This window comes from Asterias amurensis, chromosome 10 (assembly GCF_032118995.1).
Source record: "Asterias amurensis chromosome 10, ASM3211899v1".
NCBI classification, from domain to species: domain Eukaryota; kingdom Metazoa; phylum Echinodermata; class Asteroidea; order Forcipulatida; family Asteriidae; genus Asterias; species Asterias amurensis.
Window position 1 is genome coordinate 18,689,091 of NC_092657.1, and position 25,323 is coordinate 18,714,413.

General features: G+C 38.9%; 1 protein-coding gene across 1 annotated transcript in view; it reads right to left on the reverse strand.

Moving 5' to 3' along the window:
- Window positions 1–15,378, reverse strand: part of LOC139943052 (uncharacterized) — a 40,121-nt gene extending 24,743 nt beyond the window's left edge. Inside the window, exons 1-3 of the mRNA XM_071939863.1 lie at window positions 15,360–15,378; window positions 5,044–5,151; window positions 3,097–3,246 (exon numbers count right to left, since the gene is read on the reverse strand). Coding sequence (XP_071795964.1) covers window positions 3,097–3,246; window positions 5,044–5,147 — 254 coding nt within the window. The 5' untranslated portion in view covers window positions 5,148–5,151; window positions 15,360–15,378. The remainder of the gene's footprint in view (window positions 1–3,096; window positions 3,247–5,043; window positions 5,152–15,359) is intronic.
- Between the last annotated feature and the right edge of the window lie 9,945 nt (window positions 15,379–25,323).

Genomic DNA, 25,323 nt, shown 5'->3' on the forward strand with positions numbered 1-25,323 from the left:
GATAACGATAACGATAGCGATAACGAAAACGATAACGATAACGATAACGATAACGATAACGATAACGACAACGATGACGATAACGATAACTATAACGATAACGATAACGGTAACGATAACGATAACGATAACGATAACGATAACGATTTGAGTGTCACAGATTGACTAATGGAAGCAGTTGCAAATAGTTGTTTTGTATATTTTGTGGTACACTAAAATATAGGGCCATGATTTGCTGTTGTAAATAGTGCTAACGCGAGCTGCTACTGTGCAACTACTGGGGCAAGCGCTACTGGCTACTGTGCAGCGGCTACAGCTAACTGTGTTGTAACATCATTTTTGTTGAAAGGAATTGTTGGTCCAAAAGCGGAGAATTGCAAGTTTGATAATTTGTCATTGTTTTATTGGAAAGCGTGCCGATACCATCCCATAATGTTAGCGACCTTGTTCTTGTACAGTTTTGGTTCATTTTTAGTTATTATAGATATCCCTTATCCACCCGGCTAGTAATTTCCGAGAGTGGAGGATTTGACGCTTCTGTAACATGAGAAAGCACATGGGAATGTCGGCCAACATACACTGAGCTATGGTGGTGAATGAGAAAGCCGGAGAGGCGAAACCTTTGCATCAATTGAACTGGATAATCTGGAACTGGGAAAGAATGCCAAGATGAACATCCAATGAACACTTGTACGAACATTGATGAACTATGATAGTGTAGATTCAACGAGAGAGTTGACGAGCCTAAGGAGTGAGGTTAACCCTTAGAATAGACAGTTGTTGAACACTTGTTGGATTATTGAGAGGTTACCAAGTACTGTGACATATTGGGGTCGAATTATTGAAAAGTTCTGTGATATGTTGTCGAATTATGGAGAATTTGCAAAGTACTGGAGATAGATTGTTGAAGCATTGAGAATTTGCAAAGTACTTGATATATAATATTGTTGAATTTAGCGAGAAGAAGGAAGCTGAGAAACTAGTTAAGATTACTCGGAGTCTGTAACTCCAAAAGCTAAGAGTTGAGGTGACTGACTTCGTGGATTGGAAGTAGTGAATTTTGAGGGTTGGATTTATTGTAGTTTGAGGCGTGAATTTCGTTGTTTAAGCGGTGGCCACAGAAAGGAACTCAGAGAGCAGAATTGTGTTGTAAATAAATTGGTAATATTAAGTAAATATAATCTTGATTGGCTTGAGTGCAAATTTATATCTGCAGTGTTTGGTTCTTCCTCGGTTGCAACAACAACCCCGATGCGTTGGTTGTGACATTGAGCAACAAAGGATAAACCAATCTAGCCCTCCCTTTTCTTGCTAATTTTGTGCACCCGATACTGACTTTGTTCTCCCAAAAATATTTTATAGAAAAAAAAACAGCATAATTTCAACACTTTGAAAACATCTTCAAGAAAATTTGCTATATATTACCGAAAAAAGCAAAAATAAAAAATAATTGTTAATTGTGAACCTGTTAACCGTTCTTCCAATCCATCTCCAGATCTAGTACTTCATTGGAATCGGGATCATACAGTCGATAATGCAAACATACATCATCACACACAGTTTACCCCTCTCAAAAATAACGAGGTGATCCATCGCGAGGATGTTAATTCTTACACTTAATTGCTGGATATTTAGACAGATTTAACTTATGGCAGTGATTAAATATAAAAACCCTTTACTTGTACACAAATCTGAGATTGAAGCAGTATATTGAGTCACTCGCTTCGTCTTTCACGTGGACGGAAGCATGAGTGTATTGGGCTAGTGCCCAGTACAACAAGTGTGTTCGTTGCCTGCATACGGGAAACCAATGGAGCCAGACTTTACTAACTACTACATACCCATTACGGGTCACGTCTTCAGATATGAAAGGAGTTCAAAAATTGGATCGAAAAAGGCCCTATATTCCTCAAGACCAATCAAAATTATTATTACATCACTGCAAAAAGCATTTTATTTAGTTTATTTAGACATGCGATCCAGTTGTGTAAGATGAATGGAACGGCGGTGCTGTTCAATTTAGTGAGCAAACCCCGGGAAAACTGAGTTGACCTCCATAAGTATTAATTACACTTTTGAGCGTTTTAAGCAGTTCTTCAATCCAAAAAGGCCCTATGTTCTCGAGTTGCATGAATTTATAAACAAATATCGTATCGAAAGGGGATGTTTTATACACTCAAACACTGAGCGATCTGGTTTGATTCCTGAGCGATTCCACGATGGTGTATAGTTGCTCAAGTTATAAAGTGGTGCATTTGCTTTTTAATTCTGTGGAACACATATTTCACTGCAAATGTTGGATGGGAATTTTATTCAGTAAGATAGAACGACAAAACCAATACTTGATCAAATCATTTCTGACGAATAATTTTGACCAAAACTGCACTCCCTTGTTGATCACTTTATTTGACCATGACTGTGTGTAGCTGTGTTTTTCTATACCCACTATTGGTCACGTGATCACATGTAGTCGTTTGGAGGGTTTACGCAGTAGGGGTTGCGTCGCAATTTACTAAATTTCTGTGTTAAACAGTTACCCAACTATGCGTAACATTTCTGACACAACTCTCGAGGGTACTAGCCAAATCGCCACGTAGCCCAACATTGCGTAAGAAGGTACTCAACTTGCGTTCCCAACACATTTACTCATCAAGTTTTCACACATTATTATTCAGCCCAGACTCATGACCCAGCCCATAGCCAGCGCTAGTGTATATGATTTTTTTTGTACGTCAATGTCTGAGTAAATATTTGTTAACGTTGGTGTTATGTGATTTGGGGCACAAATCGTGCATATTTGGACCAACATTGGAGTGAACAATATTTTGTATATTAATTTGTGCAATGTTCATAATTCAATGAAGCCAAGGAAAGGCCGAATTAGTAATGATAACAGTAAAGATCGGTATTTAAACATAAAATATATTACACGTCATACACACGTATCAGTTATGACAAATAAATTGCATTGTGTTATTAATAACTCAAAACATGCTCATGTAGGCCTATAAGTTTTACAAAAAGAAAATGAATTTTTTACTTTTGATAACTATTGCGTATCACGTGCGTCAGTCAAAGACGGATATCAAAACTTACTGATACGGGTGGTTACACACCAAACAATTGACTTGTCTGTAGAGGACACAGAGCGTAGCATTAATGTTTGCTTCAGATCCACCTGCTGGACTCTGGCTCGATGGCCACTCAGGTGGGGATGCTGTAGGAACTTCCTTTCCAGCACAACAACTGTGGAGAAGGTAAAATATAACACATCAAGGAACAGATTATAATGTTTGGATCTAGTTGTTCCTGATATTCGAGATAACCAGAGGATGAGAAAAACAATCCAACCTAGTCTGTTGCATTATTAAACCCTGCTAGCTATGTCATTACAAATCAATGGATGGTCAAATGAGGGAATTTTGTTTTTAGAGCCGGAGTAACAAAATGCCTAACAAAGCTCAAAAGGCCCTTTAAAGGCAGTCGACGCCATTGATAATTACACTCAAAATAATCATTAGCATAGAACCTTACTTGGTCACGAGTATTATTTTATTTCGAGACCTCAGAAATTAGATTTTGATGTCTCAAAATCAAGCGTCTGAGAGAACACAACTTCGAGTGACAAGGGTGTTTTTGTTTGTTCATTATCATCTCGCACGTTCGACGACCAATTGAGCTTAAATTTGTACAGGTTCGTTTGTCTGCATATATTGTGTTAAATCAAGTGAGAAGCCTGGTCTTTGACAATTACTGATAGTGTCCAGAAACAGCTACCTGAGCGAAATGTTTTCAACAGAAATGGTATTTTTACCTGTTTATAATGCACTTGTTCACAATTTTAATGTAATTTTGATATGTGTACACTTCTGAACTTTTTGTATCATCGATTAAAAAATTAGGCCCCTACCTAAAGGTTTTTTTTAAACTAAAAACACTTCTGCCGTTGAGAGCAGGCGTCAAAGGACAATGCCGCTGACGTCATTTGTGGGAGTTTGCTTTGTTATACATCCACGCTGCAACAAAGCGGCTTTATCTACTTATGACGTTTTGAGAGTGATTACGTAACGGGGCTTTTCGCAAATCTCGCAGAAAAGCTCTGGATAAGGGCATACAAAATGATTGTTTTTTTTTACACAATTGAAACCTATTTATAATCATATGACTCGATTTCCTTATTCATCGAAAACATTTTAAGTGGAATTCAGCAAAGTTCACGACTTGACATTTTCGTTCAAGCAGGTCTTTTAGACCGATTGTGCTGCGAACGTCACGTGACCTGAGATGGGTATTACACATCAACAAACACGGCATCTGCATATCAACGTGCATTAAAAAGACTTATGATTATTGTTGCGTTTGTTTGTTTGTTTTAATAGAGGCTTTTATTCTCGAAATCACTGAAGAATAGTCTTGAGTTTGTACCTTGGGACTTAAGCGGTTGCTGAAAAAAAGAAACCGAGGAAATTCTACAAGAATGCTCACACGAAGTCATAATTGTGTTTGTGCACGGAAAGTGTGGTTTTGTTGTAATGATTTTACTGCCGATATAAAGCAAAAACAAATCTCCTTGAAAAGCTGCGCATTCTTTTATTGTCAACCTTAACTTATTTAATAAGAAGGGGTAGCTGTCAGCAAGAGTCGGACAACTTTGAGGTCTCTTTCGGCATAGCCCGACTTCACGCCGTGCATACCGCACTAACCACGGCGCATGAGCTCGCTCAAACCTCGGCAATTTAGTTACGTATAATCTAACCATACTCTCAAAAGACACCTCTTAAGTAGTAGAATTCTGGATTTATCAAACACAACATCTGATTTAAATCAATGTCACAACATTTTTACTTTTATTGAAAGGGCTTCGTTTTTAGTAAAATGTGTTTTATTATGGAAATACAACCAATTATGGTCCATCAGTACGCGCCTGCTCATATATTATGTCTGTACTGGTGTAGCTGTGTTTTTATATACCAATCACATGATCACATGTTAGTATTGACAGCGCAATCGGTCTACTGCTTGAGAAAATATTGAAAAACTTACGACTCGGGAAGCTCCTTGTCACATGTTTCTTGATCAGTACTTGCAATGATCTGCACCAAACCAAGCATGCATACGACGAGCACTGAGTAAGAAAGCTCGGCCATTTTACTATATTGTTAAAGGAATAAAAACAAAGAATTGAAAATACAATGAATCTCTTATTTTCATATAAGTTTAAGTTGTACTGACACCAACAGAAACCTTCCACTTGCTAAGGACCAAACCCACACACAGAAACAGTTTGTAAAGTATGGATTAAATTACCTCTTATTGGAAATAAATCAGTTTGATCTTCAAAATGAAATGCATCATACAAACTGTTGGATATCGTACGTCGGAACAGAGAAAAAAAAAATAAGTTCAGAGATTTGCCAATAACTTACAGGGTTTACATATAGTCAGGTTGCTAAGCGTAAAATATAAAGGTTACCATTACACGGCGGACAAAAGCACACTTTTTTCCCACAGGGCTTCCTAAGGGTATATTAATCAATACTAGTCGAGGAGCCCTCCAGAATTTGTAATTTCTTTTTATGTAAATCGCAAAAATTCAAAATGGCGGCCTACATAACAGAATATCACTTTTTTTCTTCCTTTTTTGTATAACTACTTTAGACCAGTGTAAAAGACACTTTCAATGAGTTCTCATTTTTTTCGAAGTATATATAGGGGATTGTTACGCTTATAAAAAACAATCGGTGTACACAGGAAAGGAAAAGCACACTCTTTCCCGACAGCTACTAAGCCTATTATATACCAGCCATTTCTTTAAAGCCATTGGACACTTTCGGTAAACAGTGTTGTCAAAGGCCCACCCTTCATGTATCACAACTTATATGTAAAATAACAAACCTGTAAAAAATTAGGCTTAATCGGTCATCGTAGTCGAGAGAAAAAAACGGGAAAACCCTACCTTTTTTTCGCACGTTTCGCCGTGTCATGACATTTGTTTACTGTAAATCCGTAATTTTCGTAGTCGAGAATTGATAATTGTTTTAATGTTTTCTCAAAAAGTAAAACATTTCATGGAATAATATTTCAAGAGAAGTCTTTTACCATTACCCTTTGTAAGCCCTGTAAGGTATTTGTAAATCTGTGAACTTTTGTTTCTGTTCCGAAAGTGTTATGGCTTTAAAGTAATGCCAGATTGTATACGTGTTATGTTTTAGTCGAGAGGTGCTTAGATCGGTAGAGCATTAACATTAACAACAAACTCTCCTATTCTTTGAGAAGTCCCCACTCCTGCTATAATCAAGCATGCAATGGATGTTGAGAGACACTGTAAAATGTCTTAGTCAATGAATAATCCCAGACATTACTTCGACCAACCTGTGTTCACCCTGGCAAAGTCGGTACAGAAGAAATGACCAGATTCTCACTGCGAGAGTAAGCATGTGCTACATGTAGGTGGTATGCTAACACAAAAGGCACTCTGGAATAAGCTTGGGGATGTCTCTGCTTGAAGTTTCTGGCCGGACCGGACGACATTTTTCTAAGAGGAAGCATTATCTTGTGTGGCTGACATGTATCTGAAGGCATCCCACACAGAAACTCGATAGGCAAGCCGACAAGATCACTCTCTTGTCTCTGCACATCTCCATGAGTTAGGGTGTCATGCTCATTGAGGGCCCCAAAGATAAAGAGTCTGCCACAGCTTGAAGAAAAGAAACAGATGAGAAATCCTACTTTCATATACTTGGACCCATTAGACAAAAAACCTCATTCTCATCTTCACGGGCTCACAGAGAGAATCCTCCCCTCTTTCTGTATGTTGATTGTCTTGCAGGAACTTACACTGCTGTTCTTTGTCATGAACCGTGTAAACTACTCATGGAGGATGCCTGCTGTCCGCATCAGTGATGAGCTCCTTGCCCTGTTAATGATGAGTTGGGGAAGTTTTGTGTGCACTTGGTCCTTTCAGTTAGTTCTATGTGATCGCTATAATCAAGCTCATGAGCATAAGAACAGTGTGAAAGATTCAGGTGGAGCTTTTTGGCTCAAAGAAAACCTGTTGTTTTTATTAGTTATGGATGCTCTCGGGACCAGATACTTCCTGCTGAAGCAACTTCAAGAAGAATGACTTCTCGAAAATGTGAGAGATATCCTGGAGAACTTCCAGCAGAATGATCAGGGCCTCCCAACAAAGGAGATCTTCCAGCCACAGATTGTCAGCCTCTCAAATGCAATCAGATGAATGGGCAATTCTCCTTGGATTAGTTTTCAGGTCGTATGTGCATAGATGAATCAATTGTAACCGAATCGCGCACCTTGTGGGCTCGGATACAGGCAGAGAAAGATAACTTTGTAGCCAGAAACCCCCTGTCTTCAGAATATTTAGATCCGCCCCCTAGTTGAGTATTTGCGATGTTTAAAAAGCAAAAAAAAAAAGATGTTGTACTCCTATATTGTCAAATTACCTGTAAGTCACTTAGCAACCACCTTGAGGTTTGTATGACCCCCAGGACTCAATAAAAATGATATTTTGTCATTTTGGCGGCCGTTTTGAAATTTAGCGATTTACATAAAAAATAACAAAAATTCTGGAGGGCTCCTCGGCTAATTTATTTAATAGACCCTTTAGGAAGCCCTGTGCCAAAAATGGTGCTTTTGTCCGCCGTGTAACGGTAATTTCACTAAGCCACCTGACTAAAAAGGTAATTTACAGATTTATTTTAAACACGTGTCATGACACGGCGAAACGTGCGGAAACAAGGGTGGGTTTTCCCGTTATTTTCTCCCGACTTCGATGACCGATTGAGCCGTAATTTTCACAGGTTTGCAATTTTTTTATATAAGTTGTGATACACGAAGTGTGGGCCTTTGAACAACACTGTTTACCGAAAGTGTCCATGGCTTTAAGTTATAAACAAAAGACAAATGAGGCAGGTGTAACGTACGTTCAATACTTGGGTTATATCCACGTGGTAAAAACAAGACAAATCGCCGAGCTCACGTTACAACGAAAAAACAACACTGGGTACGTCACTGCTGATAATTTAAAGAATGATTCGGTGGACCACATTAGCCCTCAACATGGAAAAAAAACAATCGTGAACAGTTTCAGTCATATTAAAAACAGAATAGTGGGTTTTGCTTGTGGATTTAAAATAAGGGGATCAATGTGTGGTGAATAGGTTTTCAACTAGTGGTTTAAACCCAACGAGGCCTGGTTCTTGATAACTTTACCGAGACGAAGTCGAGGTAAATTATCAAGAACCAGGCCTCGGCGGGTGTAAACCACTGTAGTTGAAAACCGATTTAACACACGTTGATTCCCATTCATAATTACCTTTTCGGTCAAAAAAAATCAACACTTTTTGGTCAAAAAGTAAAATAATGCAAGAATTATAATAATGTTCAATGATTTCTTTCAACACAACACCCCTCCAGGTATGAAATGGTAAGGCCCTCGGGTAAACAACTCCTTATAAGGGAATGCTGTGCGCGTCGCGCGTATCGCGTGATATGGAACAACTGTTCCAGCTGTCGCTCTCGACCATTGATCTCCATTATACTGACTGGATAGGACATTGCGCTATGCTGCGTGCATAAACACGCGGCCCAACAATGGCGGCGCAATTCCTTCAAACGGGTAAATTAATGTGCACTTGGTCGGGTTTGAGTCTGTCAGTTGAAGTTGTAAATTGAGAATAGAAATGTGGGGAAAACATGCCGATCGATAGTTTGAAGTATGAAAAAGTTTCTGAGTGAAATGCAATAAAGCAAACTAACTTTACATTTGTTTCTATCAAATGCCCTATTAGTATTATGATAATGATATTTAAATTTCTAAACAAACACTCGGCCGAGAAACTGTATTGGGATTCAGGTACATGTTTTTTTTTTATTCTTTCAGTTCATTGAGAAAATGGCAATAAACCATATAAAGACAAAACAAGAGTCGCTCCTACAATAAACAATTCGAGTAGGCACTAAAGTGAGAACTACATACTCGCTAAAATCGAGGGAAAAGAACAAGAAAGATGAAAACAAAATACTATGTGATAAGTGAGAGTTGACTCCATTAACAAATTTAAACTTTTTATTGTGAAGCTTCTATTCATCATGTTAATTGAAAAACAATCCCAACAGCAAAACTCCCATAACCGTTTACTGTTCCACCAGAAATAAATATTTTTATTTTGGTCACAAATAACGAAGTCGGCTATTTCCGAGATGACTGATCCTCTCAACGAACTTGTATCGTCTGTACATAATTCGCATATACTTGTCGCTTTCCCGAACCTTTTAATTATTGATGCTATGACGAACATCTGTTGAAATCCGGGCTTCCCGTCCTCGTCGATTCCAGACAACCATCTGTAACGGAGCGAAAACAAAAATAGTATTGCTCGGTAAAAATAACAAATACTTGGCCTATAATAATTATTTTAAGAAAGATAGTTTAAATTTCCGGCTTATATTTGTAACGTTATATATAATAATAATAATATGAATCGCTAAAAAAATGCAAAGGCCTACCTACTTATGGAAAGACAATCCCTTTGCCGACTCAGTTTTCCCTCCTCCAGTGATTGACAGCCGCGCACGACTTCACCATCAGCATTTTTAGTTTGTTTGATCCGACTCCAATTGTATTTATCCCCAAATGACAATTAAAAGGACGAAAACTTCTCTCTGCTTGCAGCAACTCCGTTTAAAAGTGTACAGCGCATTTCGTGTGACGAACGGTCTTCAACATTGATCTCCATTACACTGACTGGATAGGACATTGCGCTATGCTGCGTGCATAAACACGCGGCCCAACAATGGCGGCGCAATTCCTTCAAACGGGTAAATTAGTGTGCACTTGGTCGGGTTTGAGTCTGTCAGTTGAAGTTGTAAATTGAGAATAGAAATGTGGGGAAAACATGACGATCGATAGTTTGAAGTATGAAAAAGTTTCTGAGTGAAATGCAATAAAGCAAACTAACTTTACATTTGTTTCTATCAAATGCCCTATTAGTATTATGATAATGATATTTAAATTTCTGAACAAACACTCGGCCGAGAAACTGTATTGGGATTCAGGTACATGTTTTTTTTTTATTCTTTCAGTTCATTGAGAAAATGGCAATAAACCATATAAAGACAAAACAAGAGTCGCTCCTACAATAAACAATTCGAGTAGGCACTAAAGTGAGAACTACATACTCGCTAAAATCGAGGGAAAAGAACAAGAAAGATGAAAACAAAATACAATGTGATAAGTGAGAGTTGACTCCATTAACAAATTTAAACTTTTTATTGTGAAGCTTCTATTCATCATGTTAATTGAAAAACAATCCCAACAGCAAAACTCCCATAACCGTTTACTGTTCCACCAGAAATAAATATTTTTATTTTGGTCACAAATAACGAAGTCGGCTATTTCCGAGATGACTGATCCTCTCAACGAACTTGTATCGTCTGTACATAATTCGCATATACTTGTCGCTTTCCCGAACCTTTTAATTATTGATGCTATGACAAACATCTGTTGAAATCCGGGCTTCCCGTCCTCGTCGATTCCAGACAACCATCTGTAACGGAGCGAAAACAAAAATAGTATTGCTCGGTAAAAATAACAAATACTTGGCCTATAATAATTATTTTATGAAAGATAGTTTAAATTTCCGGCTTATAATTTGAACGTTAGATATAATAATAATAATATGAATCGCTAAAAAAAATGCAAAGGCCTACCTACTTATGGAAAGACAATCCCTTTGCCGACTCAGTTTTCCCTCCTCCAGTGATTGACAGCCGCACACGACTTCACCATCAGCATTTTTAGTTTGTTTGATCCGACTCCAATTGTATTTATCCCCAAATGACAATTAAAAGAATGAAAACTTCTCTCTGCTTGCAGCAACTCCGTTTAAAAGTGTACAGCGCATTTCGTGTGACGAACGGTCTTCAACATTGATCTCCATTACACTGACTGGATAGGACATTGCGCTATGCTGCGTGCATAAACACGCGGCCCAACATTGGCGGCGCAATTCCTTCAAACGGGTAAATTAATGTGCACTTGGTCGGGTTTGAGTCTGTCAGTTGAAGTTGTAAATTGAGAATAGAAATGTGGGGAAAACATGACGATCGATAGTTTGAAGTATGAAAAAGTTTCTGATTGAAATGCAATAAAGCAAACTAACTTTACATTTGTTTCTATCAAATGCCCTATTAGTATTATGATAATGATATTTAAATTTCTAAACAAACACTCGGCCGAGAAACTGTATTGGGATTCAGGTACATGTTTTTTTTATTCTTTCAGTTCATTGAGAAAATGGCAATAAACCATATAAAGACAATACAAGAGTCGCTTCTACAATAAACAATTCGAGTAGGCACAATAGTGAGAACTACTTACTTGCTAAAATCGAGGGAAAAGAACAAGAAAGGTGAAAACAAAATACAATGTGATAATTGAGAGTTGACTCCATTAACAAATTGAAACTTTTTACGACAAACATCTGTTGAAATCCGGGCTTCCCGTCCTCGTCGATTCCAGACAACCATCTGTAACGGAGCGAAAACAAAAATAGTATTGCTCGGTAAAAATAACAAATACTTGGCCTATAATAATTATTTTATGAAAGATAGTTTAAATTTCCGGCTTAAATTTGTAACGTTAGATATAATAATAATAATATGAATCGCTAAAAAAATGAAAAGGCCTACCTACTTATGGAAAGACAATCCCTTTGCCGACTCAGTTTTCCCTCCTCCAGTGATTGACAGCCGCGCACGACTTCACCATCAGCATTTTTAGTTTGTTTGATCCGATTCCAATTGTATTTATCCCCAAATGGCAATTCAAAGGCCGAAAACTTCTCTCTGCTTGCAGCAACTCCGTTTAAAAGTGTACAGCGCATTTCGTGTGACGAACGGTCTTCACCCGTTTGAAAAAATACGCGCGCGGCCTGCGTTTAGACGCGATGTCCTATCCAGTCAGTATAATGGAGATCAATGCTCTCGACCAATATGAATGAAGAAACTGTCTTATAAGCACAGGTGCAAGCTCGCGTGTGAGGCCCATGTTTCAACACTTTTTTACTGGTCAAAAACAAAGGTTTATACACACCCAAGTGACGTGCTCTCCACCAATAGGAATAGCGAAACTGTCTGAGGTATTTAAGAATGGTAGTTTATATATTGACTATTTTTTAACCTACGAACTGTACAGAAATATTCATGAAGTTGTACATTTTGAAGTAATTTTTTTTATTTTTGAATACAAAAACATTAGGTCAAAGGTTACGATAACATATTTAAGGTCACGGTTATCGACTTTCAACGAAAACAAAAATCATAAAAGATTTGGTTTGGTGATGCAATTCTCGTTACTTTGATTTTAAATTTGGAGATATTATGTGATGAAAATTAACATGTTATGACACAATGTTTACCAAAAATACTTTACTTTACTTTAAAATCTATACATTTTAGCAGTTTATGCCCTGACAACATGGAAAGTCGGATCGGGCAAAAAATTGTGTGCATAATTGCTCACTAGGAACTACAAACAATTTCTATTGAGGTAAAAAAGTGCGTTGGTCTGACATGGAATAACCCGTTATTTATGTTCAACTCATTTAGTAGTTCAGACGGAAGACTTTATATTTTATGAATTTCTGAATTTGTGTTCAAACTTGTTGTTTTTATTCTGAAACATTTCGCTCAATCAATTTCGTAAAAAAAGTCGATTGTTATTGTAATAACTTAAATTGAGAGTAACATTATTACTATGAAGTTAAGTTACTACATTGTTACTGGTTCACAATGAACCAAGCGCAAGATTACAGCTGATTCCTTGTTGTTGTTATTTGTTTGGCTTTTCGTTTATTAGATAACTATTTTGAATTTCTGAATCAATAATGTTAAAAATGCCGCAAATGTAGCGTTGTGCACGGGACACTTGCTGACTTTTTTTTTATTTTTGCCGTTTCTCCTTATTTGTTGACCTCCCATCCAGCCGCGCAGGTCCTGCTAGTGGTTCTTTCCCAGTCCCGTTTCGGATTTTTTTTTTTTTTTCACGTTCAGTTTATTACTTTCATATCCCGTATTGTTTATAAGTCTTTTTTTCCCTTTCCCGTAGGCCTATTGTATCCCGGCCCCTTCCACCGTCCCCTGTCCCCTTGAGCCCCTTCCTTCTCCCGTCCCAGGCCATATAACCCGCGCTTCCGTTTGCCTTCGTTCCCCCGCAATCCCGTGTGTTTGCATTGTGCTTCCCTTGCCACTTGTCCCGTTATACCCCGTTGCGACAACCGCTAGACATCATTGCGTATTTAATTCTGCAAGTAGCGTGGTGAAAAGGGGGAGGGGTAAGTGGAGGGACACTCTGAGTAACGACGAACCGTTTGATTCCTATTGTTCCCGAGCAGTTTATTATTTTCCGGTCCTGTACCGTTTTCAAGTCCCTTTGTTTTCCCTTTCCCTATATATATTCCCAGCCCGTTTATTTTCCCATAAATTATTTTGCCCTTCCTCCACTCCCTGTTCCATCGTGTGTTCCTTCCCTTTCCCCGTTCCATAATCCCGCGCCTCCTGCCTCCCTTCCCCGCGGTCCGGTGCGTTGGCATTGTTCTTTGCATGTCAGTGTTTGCCCATAACTCATGTTTTCCAGTTTTGCGCGGGTCCCACTTATAGTGGCTCTATCCCTGTTTTTACGGTTTGATTTTTCCCAGTTCAGTTTCCCATATCCCATTTCGTCATAGTCCCTGTTACTTTTTCATGTCCTTACCCCAGCCCTGCTCATTCTCTCTGAAATTCGTTGCACATAAATAAAAAAGAAAACTCAAACTAGCAGCAAAATCATGTTTGCTTCGGTGAGTCTTAGTTCGAATGCATCAATTGTAAATAGGTGGTAGAAATTCAACTTAATTATGGTCAAAGTGTAGTCTTGAATACCTAAAAAAATGAAATAGAATCACTGAAGCGAATCTGAACGAGAAAATTGCAGATCATGTGTGCACGAAAACGAAATTGAATGCATTAAGAGCTAAAAAGAAACCCTAGTTTGAGAGGATTACGGGAAACTTCGTGAATTTGAATGCATGTCAATGAAATTGCATGACTTTTTGCTGAAATTGGCCGGGAACACCTAAACAAGGGAAACGTTCTGCCATCAGTTTTATAAAGCGTAAGTTGAATGTAAATCTCTGTGGATGTTTGTGTTTGTGTTGTACAAAAAGTACCCAAACCCTAACGTATTTATTGGGGGTGCAGGTACAGTAAACACCGGCCTGAGTCTTTGATTAAAAGTCTTTTGTATAGGTGTTCTCGGTAAATTTCGGAAAATGAGCAGCCAATTTAACCACCAGCCTATTCTATTTCGCACGAAATCGAATGTTACTAAAAAAGGGTCATTCTATTTCATTTTAAAACAAGTCAAATCTACTTTTACGTCCGTCGATTTAACAAATTAATCATTCAATTTAACAACTCACCGAAGCTGCATTCAAATTAGCAGGAGTGTTTTTGAGGCGTGTGTTTAGTCATTCAATTTCAGTTTGAGGCAGTAAATTCTGATAGTTGTGCAGTCTTAAAAACGCTTGGTTAACTTTTTGTTTCCTTATACGAATGTTAAAGGCATGCGGTTAATGTTTTGGCACTCCTGAACATAAATGCCAAGATGTTTGGCACGCCAACAGATAGTTGGTGAATATTTACAAAAAACAACAACTGGAAACACATTAAAAAACAAAAACAAAAAACAACATTCAAACACATTCAAATGTCAGGTCTTGGTCAGTTAACCATTGAAGGTCTCCCCCAAAGATAAAGAAATAAAAAAATAAAACAACCCTTATTGGGCCCAATGTAAAGTCTACTGGAAACAAATTTTCATTTATTGAAAGATCGATTCTTCAGCTCGACTTCGCCTTTTTGAAGGAAGCATTCCATCTTGAACATGTGATGGTACGAAACGGTTTGCCTTATACAGTTTATCTATTTATTCGTATTTCTTTAGTCGTACTTGTTTGAATTCTCGGTGAGCGAAATTGATTGCCTCTTTACGAAATTGAAAATGATTAAATCAGCAAAATCTCTAGTCGAACCAGCTTTGCTAAATTGAATGATGATTGTGTGTCATGAAAAAGAATGAGTGCTAGGAACGTGAATGCCTCAAAACGAAATTGAATGACCGAATTCTGAATTTGAAGCGCAGTAAAAACCGGTGAGGCAAAATAGCTTTAATTCGAGCGCCTGAAAATGAAATTGGCTGCTCATTTGCCGAATTTGACCGAGAAAACCTATATTTATGATGGCCTACTTTAAACTGTTCAATCATTCAACCAGTGTTTCATATGCCTATAATAATAACTTACCTTGTGTAAGCTGTCTTGCTCTCCGAGATAAATGCTGAATTTGATGATTTTAGTGGTACGTGTACACCTTTTATAACAATTACGCCGCAAAAGTTTGTACAGTACTGGCTCAGACCACGCCCAAAAGACATCACCGTCCTTTCGGATTCTCAGCGTGATTGATCAAAAACAAAATGACGTCAGAGCGCTTTTTATTTGGAACCAGTGGTCGGACATTTTAGCAAACTGTGTTAAAGGGCTACTTTCTGTTACCATAAGTGCCGCTTCCCACTCTGATTTAATTTCATAACTTTGTTTCCCCTCCCCCCCCCCCCCCCCGCTGTTTATGGTATTTAGCATGAACCTTAAAGCCACCTGGAAATATATTTTCTTTTCAAACATAAGAGTATGATTATGTTTTTGAACAATAAAATATTTTTTGGAGTGGTTGTTTTTAACGATTTATATGTTTAAACAAACAAATAAAGTTGTGTGGGGGTGACTCCGCCTACCCTTTTTGTGACGTCAATCGAGGCAGACTTTGCCTCGATCGAACATCGAACTCGCGGGAAAACGTTTTCCCCTGATATTCTTTCTTGGTAAGACTTATTTCCTGATACTATCCTGGTCAGACGTCTTTCTCCGATATCTTATTCTGGGAAAACGTGTTTCCCTGATATTCTATTTTGGTAAGACGTATTTCCCTGATTTTCTATCTTGGTATAATACGTCTTTCACACGCTTCTTCTTTCCGGTTAAAATCGGAAGTTGAAATTTATCAAGAACTACGACCATACTACGTTGAAGGTACCGGTTCTGGTCCGATAACTGAGGTTAAGCAAAGTCGGGCCCGGTCAGTACTTACATGTGGCTTCGTATTGTCTGTGATCAAGGCGTTCTCGACATACATTTCCCTTTCGGTTTGTAAGTCTCTTCTACAGTCGAACATATGTGTGTGTGTGTGGGGAGGGGGGGGGGGCATTTTAAGAGACATTTATTTCATGTCAATATCTATCAATTTCATCTTTAAAAAAAAATACTAATATTTTGACAATTTATACATCATAATATGAAAGAGCTTAACTTCACAAATGGATATGTTGGTGACCTTTTCTTGAACTTTTGACATGTCTTAATCGGAGTTGCTTATAAAATGCAACATTGGTAATCAAGCTGTGCATATATCCAAGCTGGGATTTGTTACTTCCGAAAAAAAATTGTTCACACCACGATGACGTCATCAAGGGTTAATGACGTCACCTTGATGATTCATGATCTATATGATCTATATGCTAAGTAATACAATTCAGGCTTGGTCAAGGTGAAGTGAAGCTTACATGTATTAAAACTGGGATGTGTTACGACCAGAAACTTATCGACATTTCGAACACCTTGTTTTTGTTACGATGACGTCATCAAGCGTCTCATGACGTCACCATAAAGGTGCAGGTTCATGATGTATATACTAAGTATTACAATTTAGGCTTGGTCAAGGTGAAATGAAGCTTACATGTATTCAAACTGAACTGGGATGTGTTACGACCAGAAATGTATCGACTATACGAACACCTAGTTTTTGTTACGACACAAACTTAAGTTTAGTTATTCTCTTCGTCCGCTAGCAAAAGCACCTTTCCCAAGCTCGTATGAACTTGAAACTTCACACATAGTGAGATTTTCATTAGAAGAGGAAACCCTTTTAGTCATCAACTGGGGTTTTACGTTGAAAACGTGACCATTTGCTAGTTGATGTATAAAGTCTTTGAATTTTACAGCTTTTATATTCATGTTCGGACATCTGATAGATCAAGATTGGTGCTACATTTGAAAAGTAACCGTTAAAATCGTATGACCCCTTTTGTTCGTACTGGAAAGTCAAAGTTTGCAATTGTATTTCTTCTTCAACAGTTCATTTTTGGGCTTATCTACGTCCATACCTTTTGACTACAATTCGTATATCATCATCAGAAAGGTTGTTAAAAACTCCGTAAACTTCTCACAGACATGACTCCATTTTGACTTCGTCTTCCGGTTCAAATCGATAGTTGAAAATTAAAAAAAAATCATGTTTAGAGAACAACGTACCTTCCACATTGGTCGTGCATAACGAGTTTACACGTGCAACACGTAGTGCTGCGGTAGCCCTATATAGGACTCTTTTTCTGTACACTGGAACAGAGTCCTAACTAATGAGGCCCGTTTCTGGGCCGGAAAAATTTCACAGCTTCATAACTTAAATCTTACCTGCAACAAGCCACTAATTTCAACAGATTCACATTCCATGGCGGCATACATTTTTCTGCGGTGGGTTTTGGTCCTCATATTTTCCTAACAAATCTGTCATTTTCGTGAAATAATGCAGCTTCCAACGTAAAAAAAAATCCCGTTTCGATCGTTTTCTCACAGTGTTGTCTGTTGTCGTGCGTACGCGTATACATTCGCGTGCAAGACGCACTATGCAAGCTTAGACGCATAAATTTTTGGTCACCGTAGCTTGACTGCACAGCGTTAACAACACAATTCAAAATTTGCGCGTCGTGCGTCTTGCGTACACACGGCAGACTGTGAGAGTTCGAACAAAAATGGGAATTCGTTAACGTTGGGAGCTGCATTATTTCATGAAAATGACGGATTTGTGAAGAATATATGACGATCAAAACCCACCGCAGAAAAACATATGCTGCCATGGAATGTGAATCTGTTGAAATTGGTGCTTTCTTGCAGGTAAGATTTGAGTTATGAAGCTGTAAAAAATTTCCGCCCCAGAAATGTACCCTGATGTCTTGGACGTCACTGTAGTACAGAACGAAAGTGTAAGGCCGCCAGGGCTAGTGCTGCGGTGACGAGTCACGCTCCACAACAGGGTGTAGGTAGCTATTTAGGGTATAACAATGCAAAAACCCTGTCTTCACTTCGTGGTAATGACCGGGTTGGTGGCTGGCGCTGTTAACGGACCGAGCCGGAGGCGAGGGATACCGTTAACACCGCCAGCCACCAACCGGCTAAATTAAACGGCTAAAATTGTCCAAATTGTCCATTAAAACGCGCGCATGAGCTCAGCGTCAGTTTATACGCGCGCACCTGTTACACGCGCGCACTCAACATGTATACATTTTCAGCGCGCGTACGCGCAAGTGCGCGAAGTTGCAACGAAACTAACATGGATATAAATAAGCATGCGATACAGTGCAACGCGCAAGGTTTATACAATGTATGCTGAGTTAGGGGCCACTTATTCGCTATTTTCCAAAGCCGGTTGTGCGGCACCATAATGTAGCCCGAGCCCTAAATGTAGCCCGGACCTAAATGTAGGCCCAAACATGCCCTAAATGTAGCCCGGACCTAAATGTAGCCCCAAACATGTACCTAAATGTAGCCCGGACCTAAAAGTAGCCCCAACCATGTACCTAAATGTAGCCCGGACCTAAATGTAGCCCCAACCATGTACCTAAGTGAGCCCGGACCAAAATGTAGCCCCAAAAATGTACCTACATGTAGCCAGGACCTAAATGTAGCCTCAAACATGTACCTAAATGTAGCCCGGACCTAAATGTAGCCCCAACCATGTACCTAAATGTAGCCCGGACCAAAATGTAGCCCCAAAAATGTACCTCAATGTAGCCAGGACCTAAATGTAGCCTCAAACATGTACCTAAATGTAGCCCGGACCTAAATGTAGCCCCAACCATGTACCTAAATGTAGCCCGGACCTAAATGTAGCCCCAAACATGTACCTAAATGTAGCCCGGAACGACATGAATATTTAATTAGCCGATCTTTAGACAATCTTTGCAGCACCATATCTCAAGTATAAGGCCGATTTTTAGACTGTTTGTAGTTACAGACTCCTTGGGGGATGGAAGTTAATTTTGAAAAACAGTGACCTCAAGTTGACCCATATTTCCGGGTCAACCGGAAGTTGGACCATATCTCAAGAACTATACAACAGATTTACAAACTCTTTTCAATTATAAGCTCCTTAGGCATAACCTACTTACTTGTGAAAAACCGTGACCTCAAGTTGTCCTCTACTTCCCGGTCAACCGGAAGTGGGACCATATCTCAAGAACTATACAACATGTTTTCAAACACTTTTCAGTTGTAAACTCCTTAGGCATAACATATTAACTTGTGAAAAACCGTGACCTCAAGTTGACCTCTACTTCCGGGTCAACCGGAAGTGGAAACAAATCTCAAGAACTATACAATAGTTTTCAAACACTTTTCAATTATAAACTCCTTAGGCATAACATATTAGTTTGTGAAAAACCGTGACCTCAAGTTGACCTCTACTTCCGGGTCAACCGGAAGTGGGACCATATATCCAGAAATTTACAACAGATTTTCAAACTCTTTTCAATTATAAATTCCTTTGGCATAACATATTGTGAAAAACCGTGACCTCACGTTGACCTCTACAAACCGGAAGTAGGACCATATCTCAAGATATATACAACAGATTTTCATTTATTTTTTCATTTGTAGACTTTTTTGGCATTAAAATTAAACTTTAAAAGGCGTGACCCCAGGTTTACCTCTATTAACGGTTTAACCTTTTTCCAGTTATTGAGTCCTTGGGCAATGAAGCACATAATCCCAGCAAAACAACACGGAACACTTTCATGTTTGTTCACAAACACTAAATGTCTAGTTAATATTGCGCTTGCGGCACATTGCGGCAAAAAATCTTGAGGATCCAAAATTTATCTCGGCAAGTGTCGTAAATTTCACTAGTTACCCAGGTCTATCATGATGGGAACTTGCTTCATGAAAATTCTTGTGCGAAAGGGCCCAATGTCATGCTCTGCTCTGGAAGCAAATATTCAGTGCTTGACAGCTGTGGTGAATAATGCGCTTAAGTCAAGCGAAATGTGTGCTTCCAAGCTCGGACATCATTTTCCGCGCTTTCACTTAAAGCGGAAGATGGTGATCGTAAGCGCTGAGTTATGTGGTTTTTAAAACCATGAAATGTTGCTCTGTAAGTAGGTTTGGTAAGGCCTACACTTCAAACAAGTAAAAGTTAAAAAATTACTCTGCTTCACTGCGTAGGTAAATAAATGACACTTTAAAAGTGCAGATATTATGCGCTTACATAAAGCATATTTCACAGCTTAGCAGGGAGATTTTTGCTGGTTTGCGGGGAAACTCATCGTATGTTATATTTGATTCGAAGCTTGCAAAGATTTTTCAGTGCTTGCACAATAAGCGGAACATGGTGGTTTTGTGGGCAGAGTTTGGTTGAAGCATATTGGCATTAAAACTGGGCCCCGTTCTATAGGAGGCCTATATAATAATGTAAATACCATTTAACAAAATCAAAAAAAGGAAATGCAAACAAAAACCAAGATGAAAACCTCGACAAGGCAAAGCCTGCGGCATTTAGCCAAGAAAGTCCAGCTAAAAACCGGTCTCTCTTTGACTAAAACCACAGGCCAAGCATGGCGAAATTTACTGAATGAAAAAGAATATGAGGGGAAGTTATTTCTTGACATTTAATGCCAGTTTAGTCTCTGCGACGTGCACATACTAATACAGATAGAGATACAGACACCTATGGTACAGAAATCGTGCAATTGAAATGTCTCATTAGAACGCCTCTTGTCGGCAGGAGTAGGAAAGAAGTATCCTACAAAATGATGTGTTTTTAAACACGTATAACAATATCAAGTGGAAACTTAGGACGTAAGCTTGTTCCTATCGTATTTTTATTTAATTTTTGTTGATAATTAACCACGTGATCCTCATTTGCATATCAAATTAGGAAATCTTTGCAGCATCACAGCATCATTTCTCAAGAACTACACGGCCGATTTTTAAACTGTTTGTAGTTTGGTCTCTTGGGGGGGGGGGTTGGAGACAAATTTTGAAAAACCGTGACCTCAAGTTGACCTCTACTCCCTGGTCAACCTGAAATGGAACCATAACTCAAGACACTTTCCACATTTGTCAAACCTTTTTTTCAGTTAAAGACTCATTGGTAATTTTAGCACATAATCTAGCAAAAGACCACGGAACAGCTTTGTTCACAAACACCGAATGAACCTTGTATGTTCTCGTTTCGGATATAAACGCTTTTTTTCATATAGATGTTTTTCTTAAACACAATTAAACCTACTGCTAGATATTCGTCGTATAGGAATTATGTGGAATTTGTACTTCAACCGTTTCTTGGGCACAAGCCCATTGGGTTGTTTTTTATTGTTCAATACCGCTACTATAAACACCCCCACCCTCAATGTCTCTCCCCGACCTATATGTTCCAACTACCCTTTCCCCAGAAACCCCTTCCTTTTACCGCCCCTCCTCCCTTTGTACCTCCCTTGTCTTCATAGAGTTTCATAAACACATCATAAATTAGTTCTGCTGTAATCATTGACTCAGTGTTTGAACACAGAGACATCTGTCTCCCACCCAAAAACATCAATTAACAGTCCTTGAAAACGTTTACTACCAGAGACCATACCGATAACATGCCTCATACGTTCTTTAAAGCTTTAATCTACATGATTCTCCATCAACAAGGGAAATAGTTTCAGTGCGTTCCGGTATTACTTTATTTTTGTTTGTGCGTGTCCTCCTACAAACACTCTTTACGATGCTTATTATTCTAAAAAATTGTGTTTTTCTTGTCACACTACAGTCTCGTCTTTATAGTCTGATTGCACAAGGGCTACACGTCCCTACACACACCATGTTGTTGAATGGTCTGTCAGTTGTCGTGTGTTTAAAAGATTGCAAACCACCACCAATGATCGATCTCTAATAAACCCACACTCCCTTTCTTCCGTGGAGATATATAAAAACATCAAAGATAGTAAGTGCAGTTTTAACCACCGTATTGACAGCTCCAAAAGCAACGTCCAAGCAACCAAGGGATTGTTTACTACCAGGGACCACACCAAAAACATGCGTTTTCCTCATCAACCTCTGCATTCTCTACCCATTTTCGTTTCCTACCCGCACCATCATACAAACGGCGCATGCCCATCTATAGTAAAACTCTGCATAAAGATGCACTTATCTAATAATATACAAAAAAAATCACACTTGTCTCATCTGATGGTCGGATACACAGCTATTAGTTATGTATGATTCGCTTCTCCCCTTATACACTATGATTGCTACAATGAGTGTAAGGGCGAGTTGTTTGACTCGTTTCAAATGAAAAACATGCATAATAAACTGGACTCAATAGACCGATTGCGCTCAGTGCGTCACGTGACCTGTTGTGGGTATTATTATTATTATTATTATGTAAACAAACATGACATAAAACGTGCGTTAAAAAGACTTGATTGCTGTTGCAATTTGTTGTTCAATAAGACTCCATTCTCGAAATCACTGGAGAGTTTCCGGGATTTGTAACATGAAACCTTACCGGTGACTGAACAATGCCAGTAATGGGTAAACACAGTTACACCAAATACGAGAAATTCTACGAGAATGTTCACACGATGTCATGTGATTGTGAACGGAAAGTGGGGTTTTACATTGCCATAATTGTAATGATTTTGCTGTCAATATTTTCATAAATATGTAATTAAGGAGCTGCAAATCCCTTATTTTTCACCCGCAAACTATTTGATTGGAAGGGGTAGCTGTCAACTATGAGTCGGATCAACTTCGTAATCTCCCTTATGGCAGCCCGACTTGACGCTGTGCACAACGCAAACGGCGCGTGAGCATTTTGTAGTAGATTACTGGAAATATCAAACAGCAAATGTGATTTAAATCAATATCACAGCATTTAAATTTACAAAAAGGGCTTCGTTTTAAGTTTAGGGTTATTTAGCGAAAATACAGCCAATTATGGTCTATCGGTACGAGTCTTCCCATGTCTTTACTGTGTAGCTGTGTTTTTCAATACCCACTATAGGTCACGTGATCACATGAAAACATTGGTAATGCAATCGGTCTATTAAAGTGTTTAAATAAAAACTATTCGCAGTGCAGATAAAAGCAACAGCTGTTTACATGGCGGGTTTATGTGGGGTCTCGTAATAAAAAAAGTAATAATAGTTAAAAAAAAAAAAAAAAAAACGGGACAACAGAAAATGACAAAACGAAAAGGATTTTAAGGCAATACCTAACTCGCAAGTCTTAACATTTGAATATAATTATAGACAAAAGAGCAACGACTAATACATATTAACTCACCATAATTATTTCAGAGTTGATAGTGCAGTTTGGGACTGAACAAACTCCCGCTGAATACACTTGACACCAGGAGTCATCTGCCTTACTACCTAAACCGAAACGAGTCCTGAGACCGCAGCATCCGGAATGTTTGTGGTGTTTGATAGGGTGTGTGTGTTTGTATGGGGGGGAGCGGTGTCGGACAATGGAAAGAACGCAATGGACTTGTCCCCAGACGACCATAGATTGAACATCCACAGACGGATATCTAGCTGTTATGGTGTTCCAAAGACGACTTATGCGTCGCCGTCGCCGTCGCAGCCCTCTGCCCCCTTACATCTTTAAACATCAGCTCTGTGCATGATAGTGAAACAGCGCCCTAAAGAGTCGGAGGCGACGGCGACGGCGACGGCGACGGCGACGGCGACGGCGACGACACCTGCGACGGCGACGGCGATGGCGATGTCGATGGCGAAGGCGACTGCGACGGCGACGGCGACGCGAAGTGTCTTTTTTAGAACACCATAAGCAGTAGTGTCATCTGGCTAAGTTCATTTAGGTCCGGGCTACATCTAGGTAAATAAGGTACATGTTTGGGGCTACATTTAGGTCCGGGCTACATTAAGGTACATGTTTGGGCTACATCTAGGTAAATAAGGTACATGTTTGGGACTACATTTAGGTAAATAAGGTACATGTTTGGGACTACATTTAGGTCCGGGCTACATTAAGGTACATGTTTGGGCTACATCTAGGTAAATAAGGTACATGTTTGGGACTACATTTAGGTCCGGGCTACATTAAGGTACATGTTTGGGACTACATTTAGGTCCGGGCTACATCTAGGTACATGTTTGGGGCTACATTTAGGTCCGGGCTACATTTAGGTACATGTTTAGGGCTACATTTAGGTCCGGGCTACATTTAGGGCTCGGGCTACATTATGGTGCGGCACAGCCGGTCTTTATACCACCGTTAACACTCTCACACGTGACCGGGTTTTGACCAATCAGAGACTTAAAACCGTCCAAGGTATGTGTTAATCCTTCTTAATGTAGTTGTATGTACATGTATAGTCTGTGTTCGAGGCGTTTTCAACATACCTTTCCCTTTCGGCTAATTAGTCTCTTCCACAGTCGTCAATATTTCATAAGTTCATATTATTCAACAAAATAAGCTATTTTTTTTTACAATCTATACATCATATGAAAGGGCTTTACGTACTTCACAAAGGTTAAATGAAGCTTACATGTATTCACCTGGGATGTGTTACGACCAACAATTTAACGACATTCTGAACACCTTGTTTTTGTTAAGTCTAGTGTAGTGTTATGTTTGTTTGCTTAACAAATCTTCTTCTCAGCGTCCATTGTCCCCTGACAAAAGCCTCTTCCGAAGCTCATATGAAATTGAAACTTAGTAATGTTATGACGACGTCATTGTATACACTAATTCAAAGTTTAATATTTCAAAATAACTTAAAACGCCTCAACGAATTTGTTACAAAAATGTGACCCCATTTGACCCCGATTATTGGTTCAACCCGGAAGTTGAATAAATTAGAAAATCATATCTCAATAACTACCAATCATTTCGTCAACATTTTCACATCAGTGTGTAGATCTGTAATCCTTCTCAAATGTTTGCTTATAGAGATACCCATTTTATACCCATTTTGATAACAATTAAAAACTACTAATAAACAGACCCAAGTTTTTTGTATATTGCACAAAGCATTGTATTTGGCTGTTCCGCTCCATTGATCAGCCGACGGTTCATTGACCAGAAAGTCCACAAGACCTAATTTGGCAGGAGGCTTTGTTAGTATATTCGTATGGTGAGCACAACA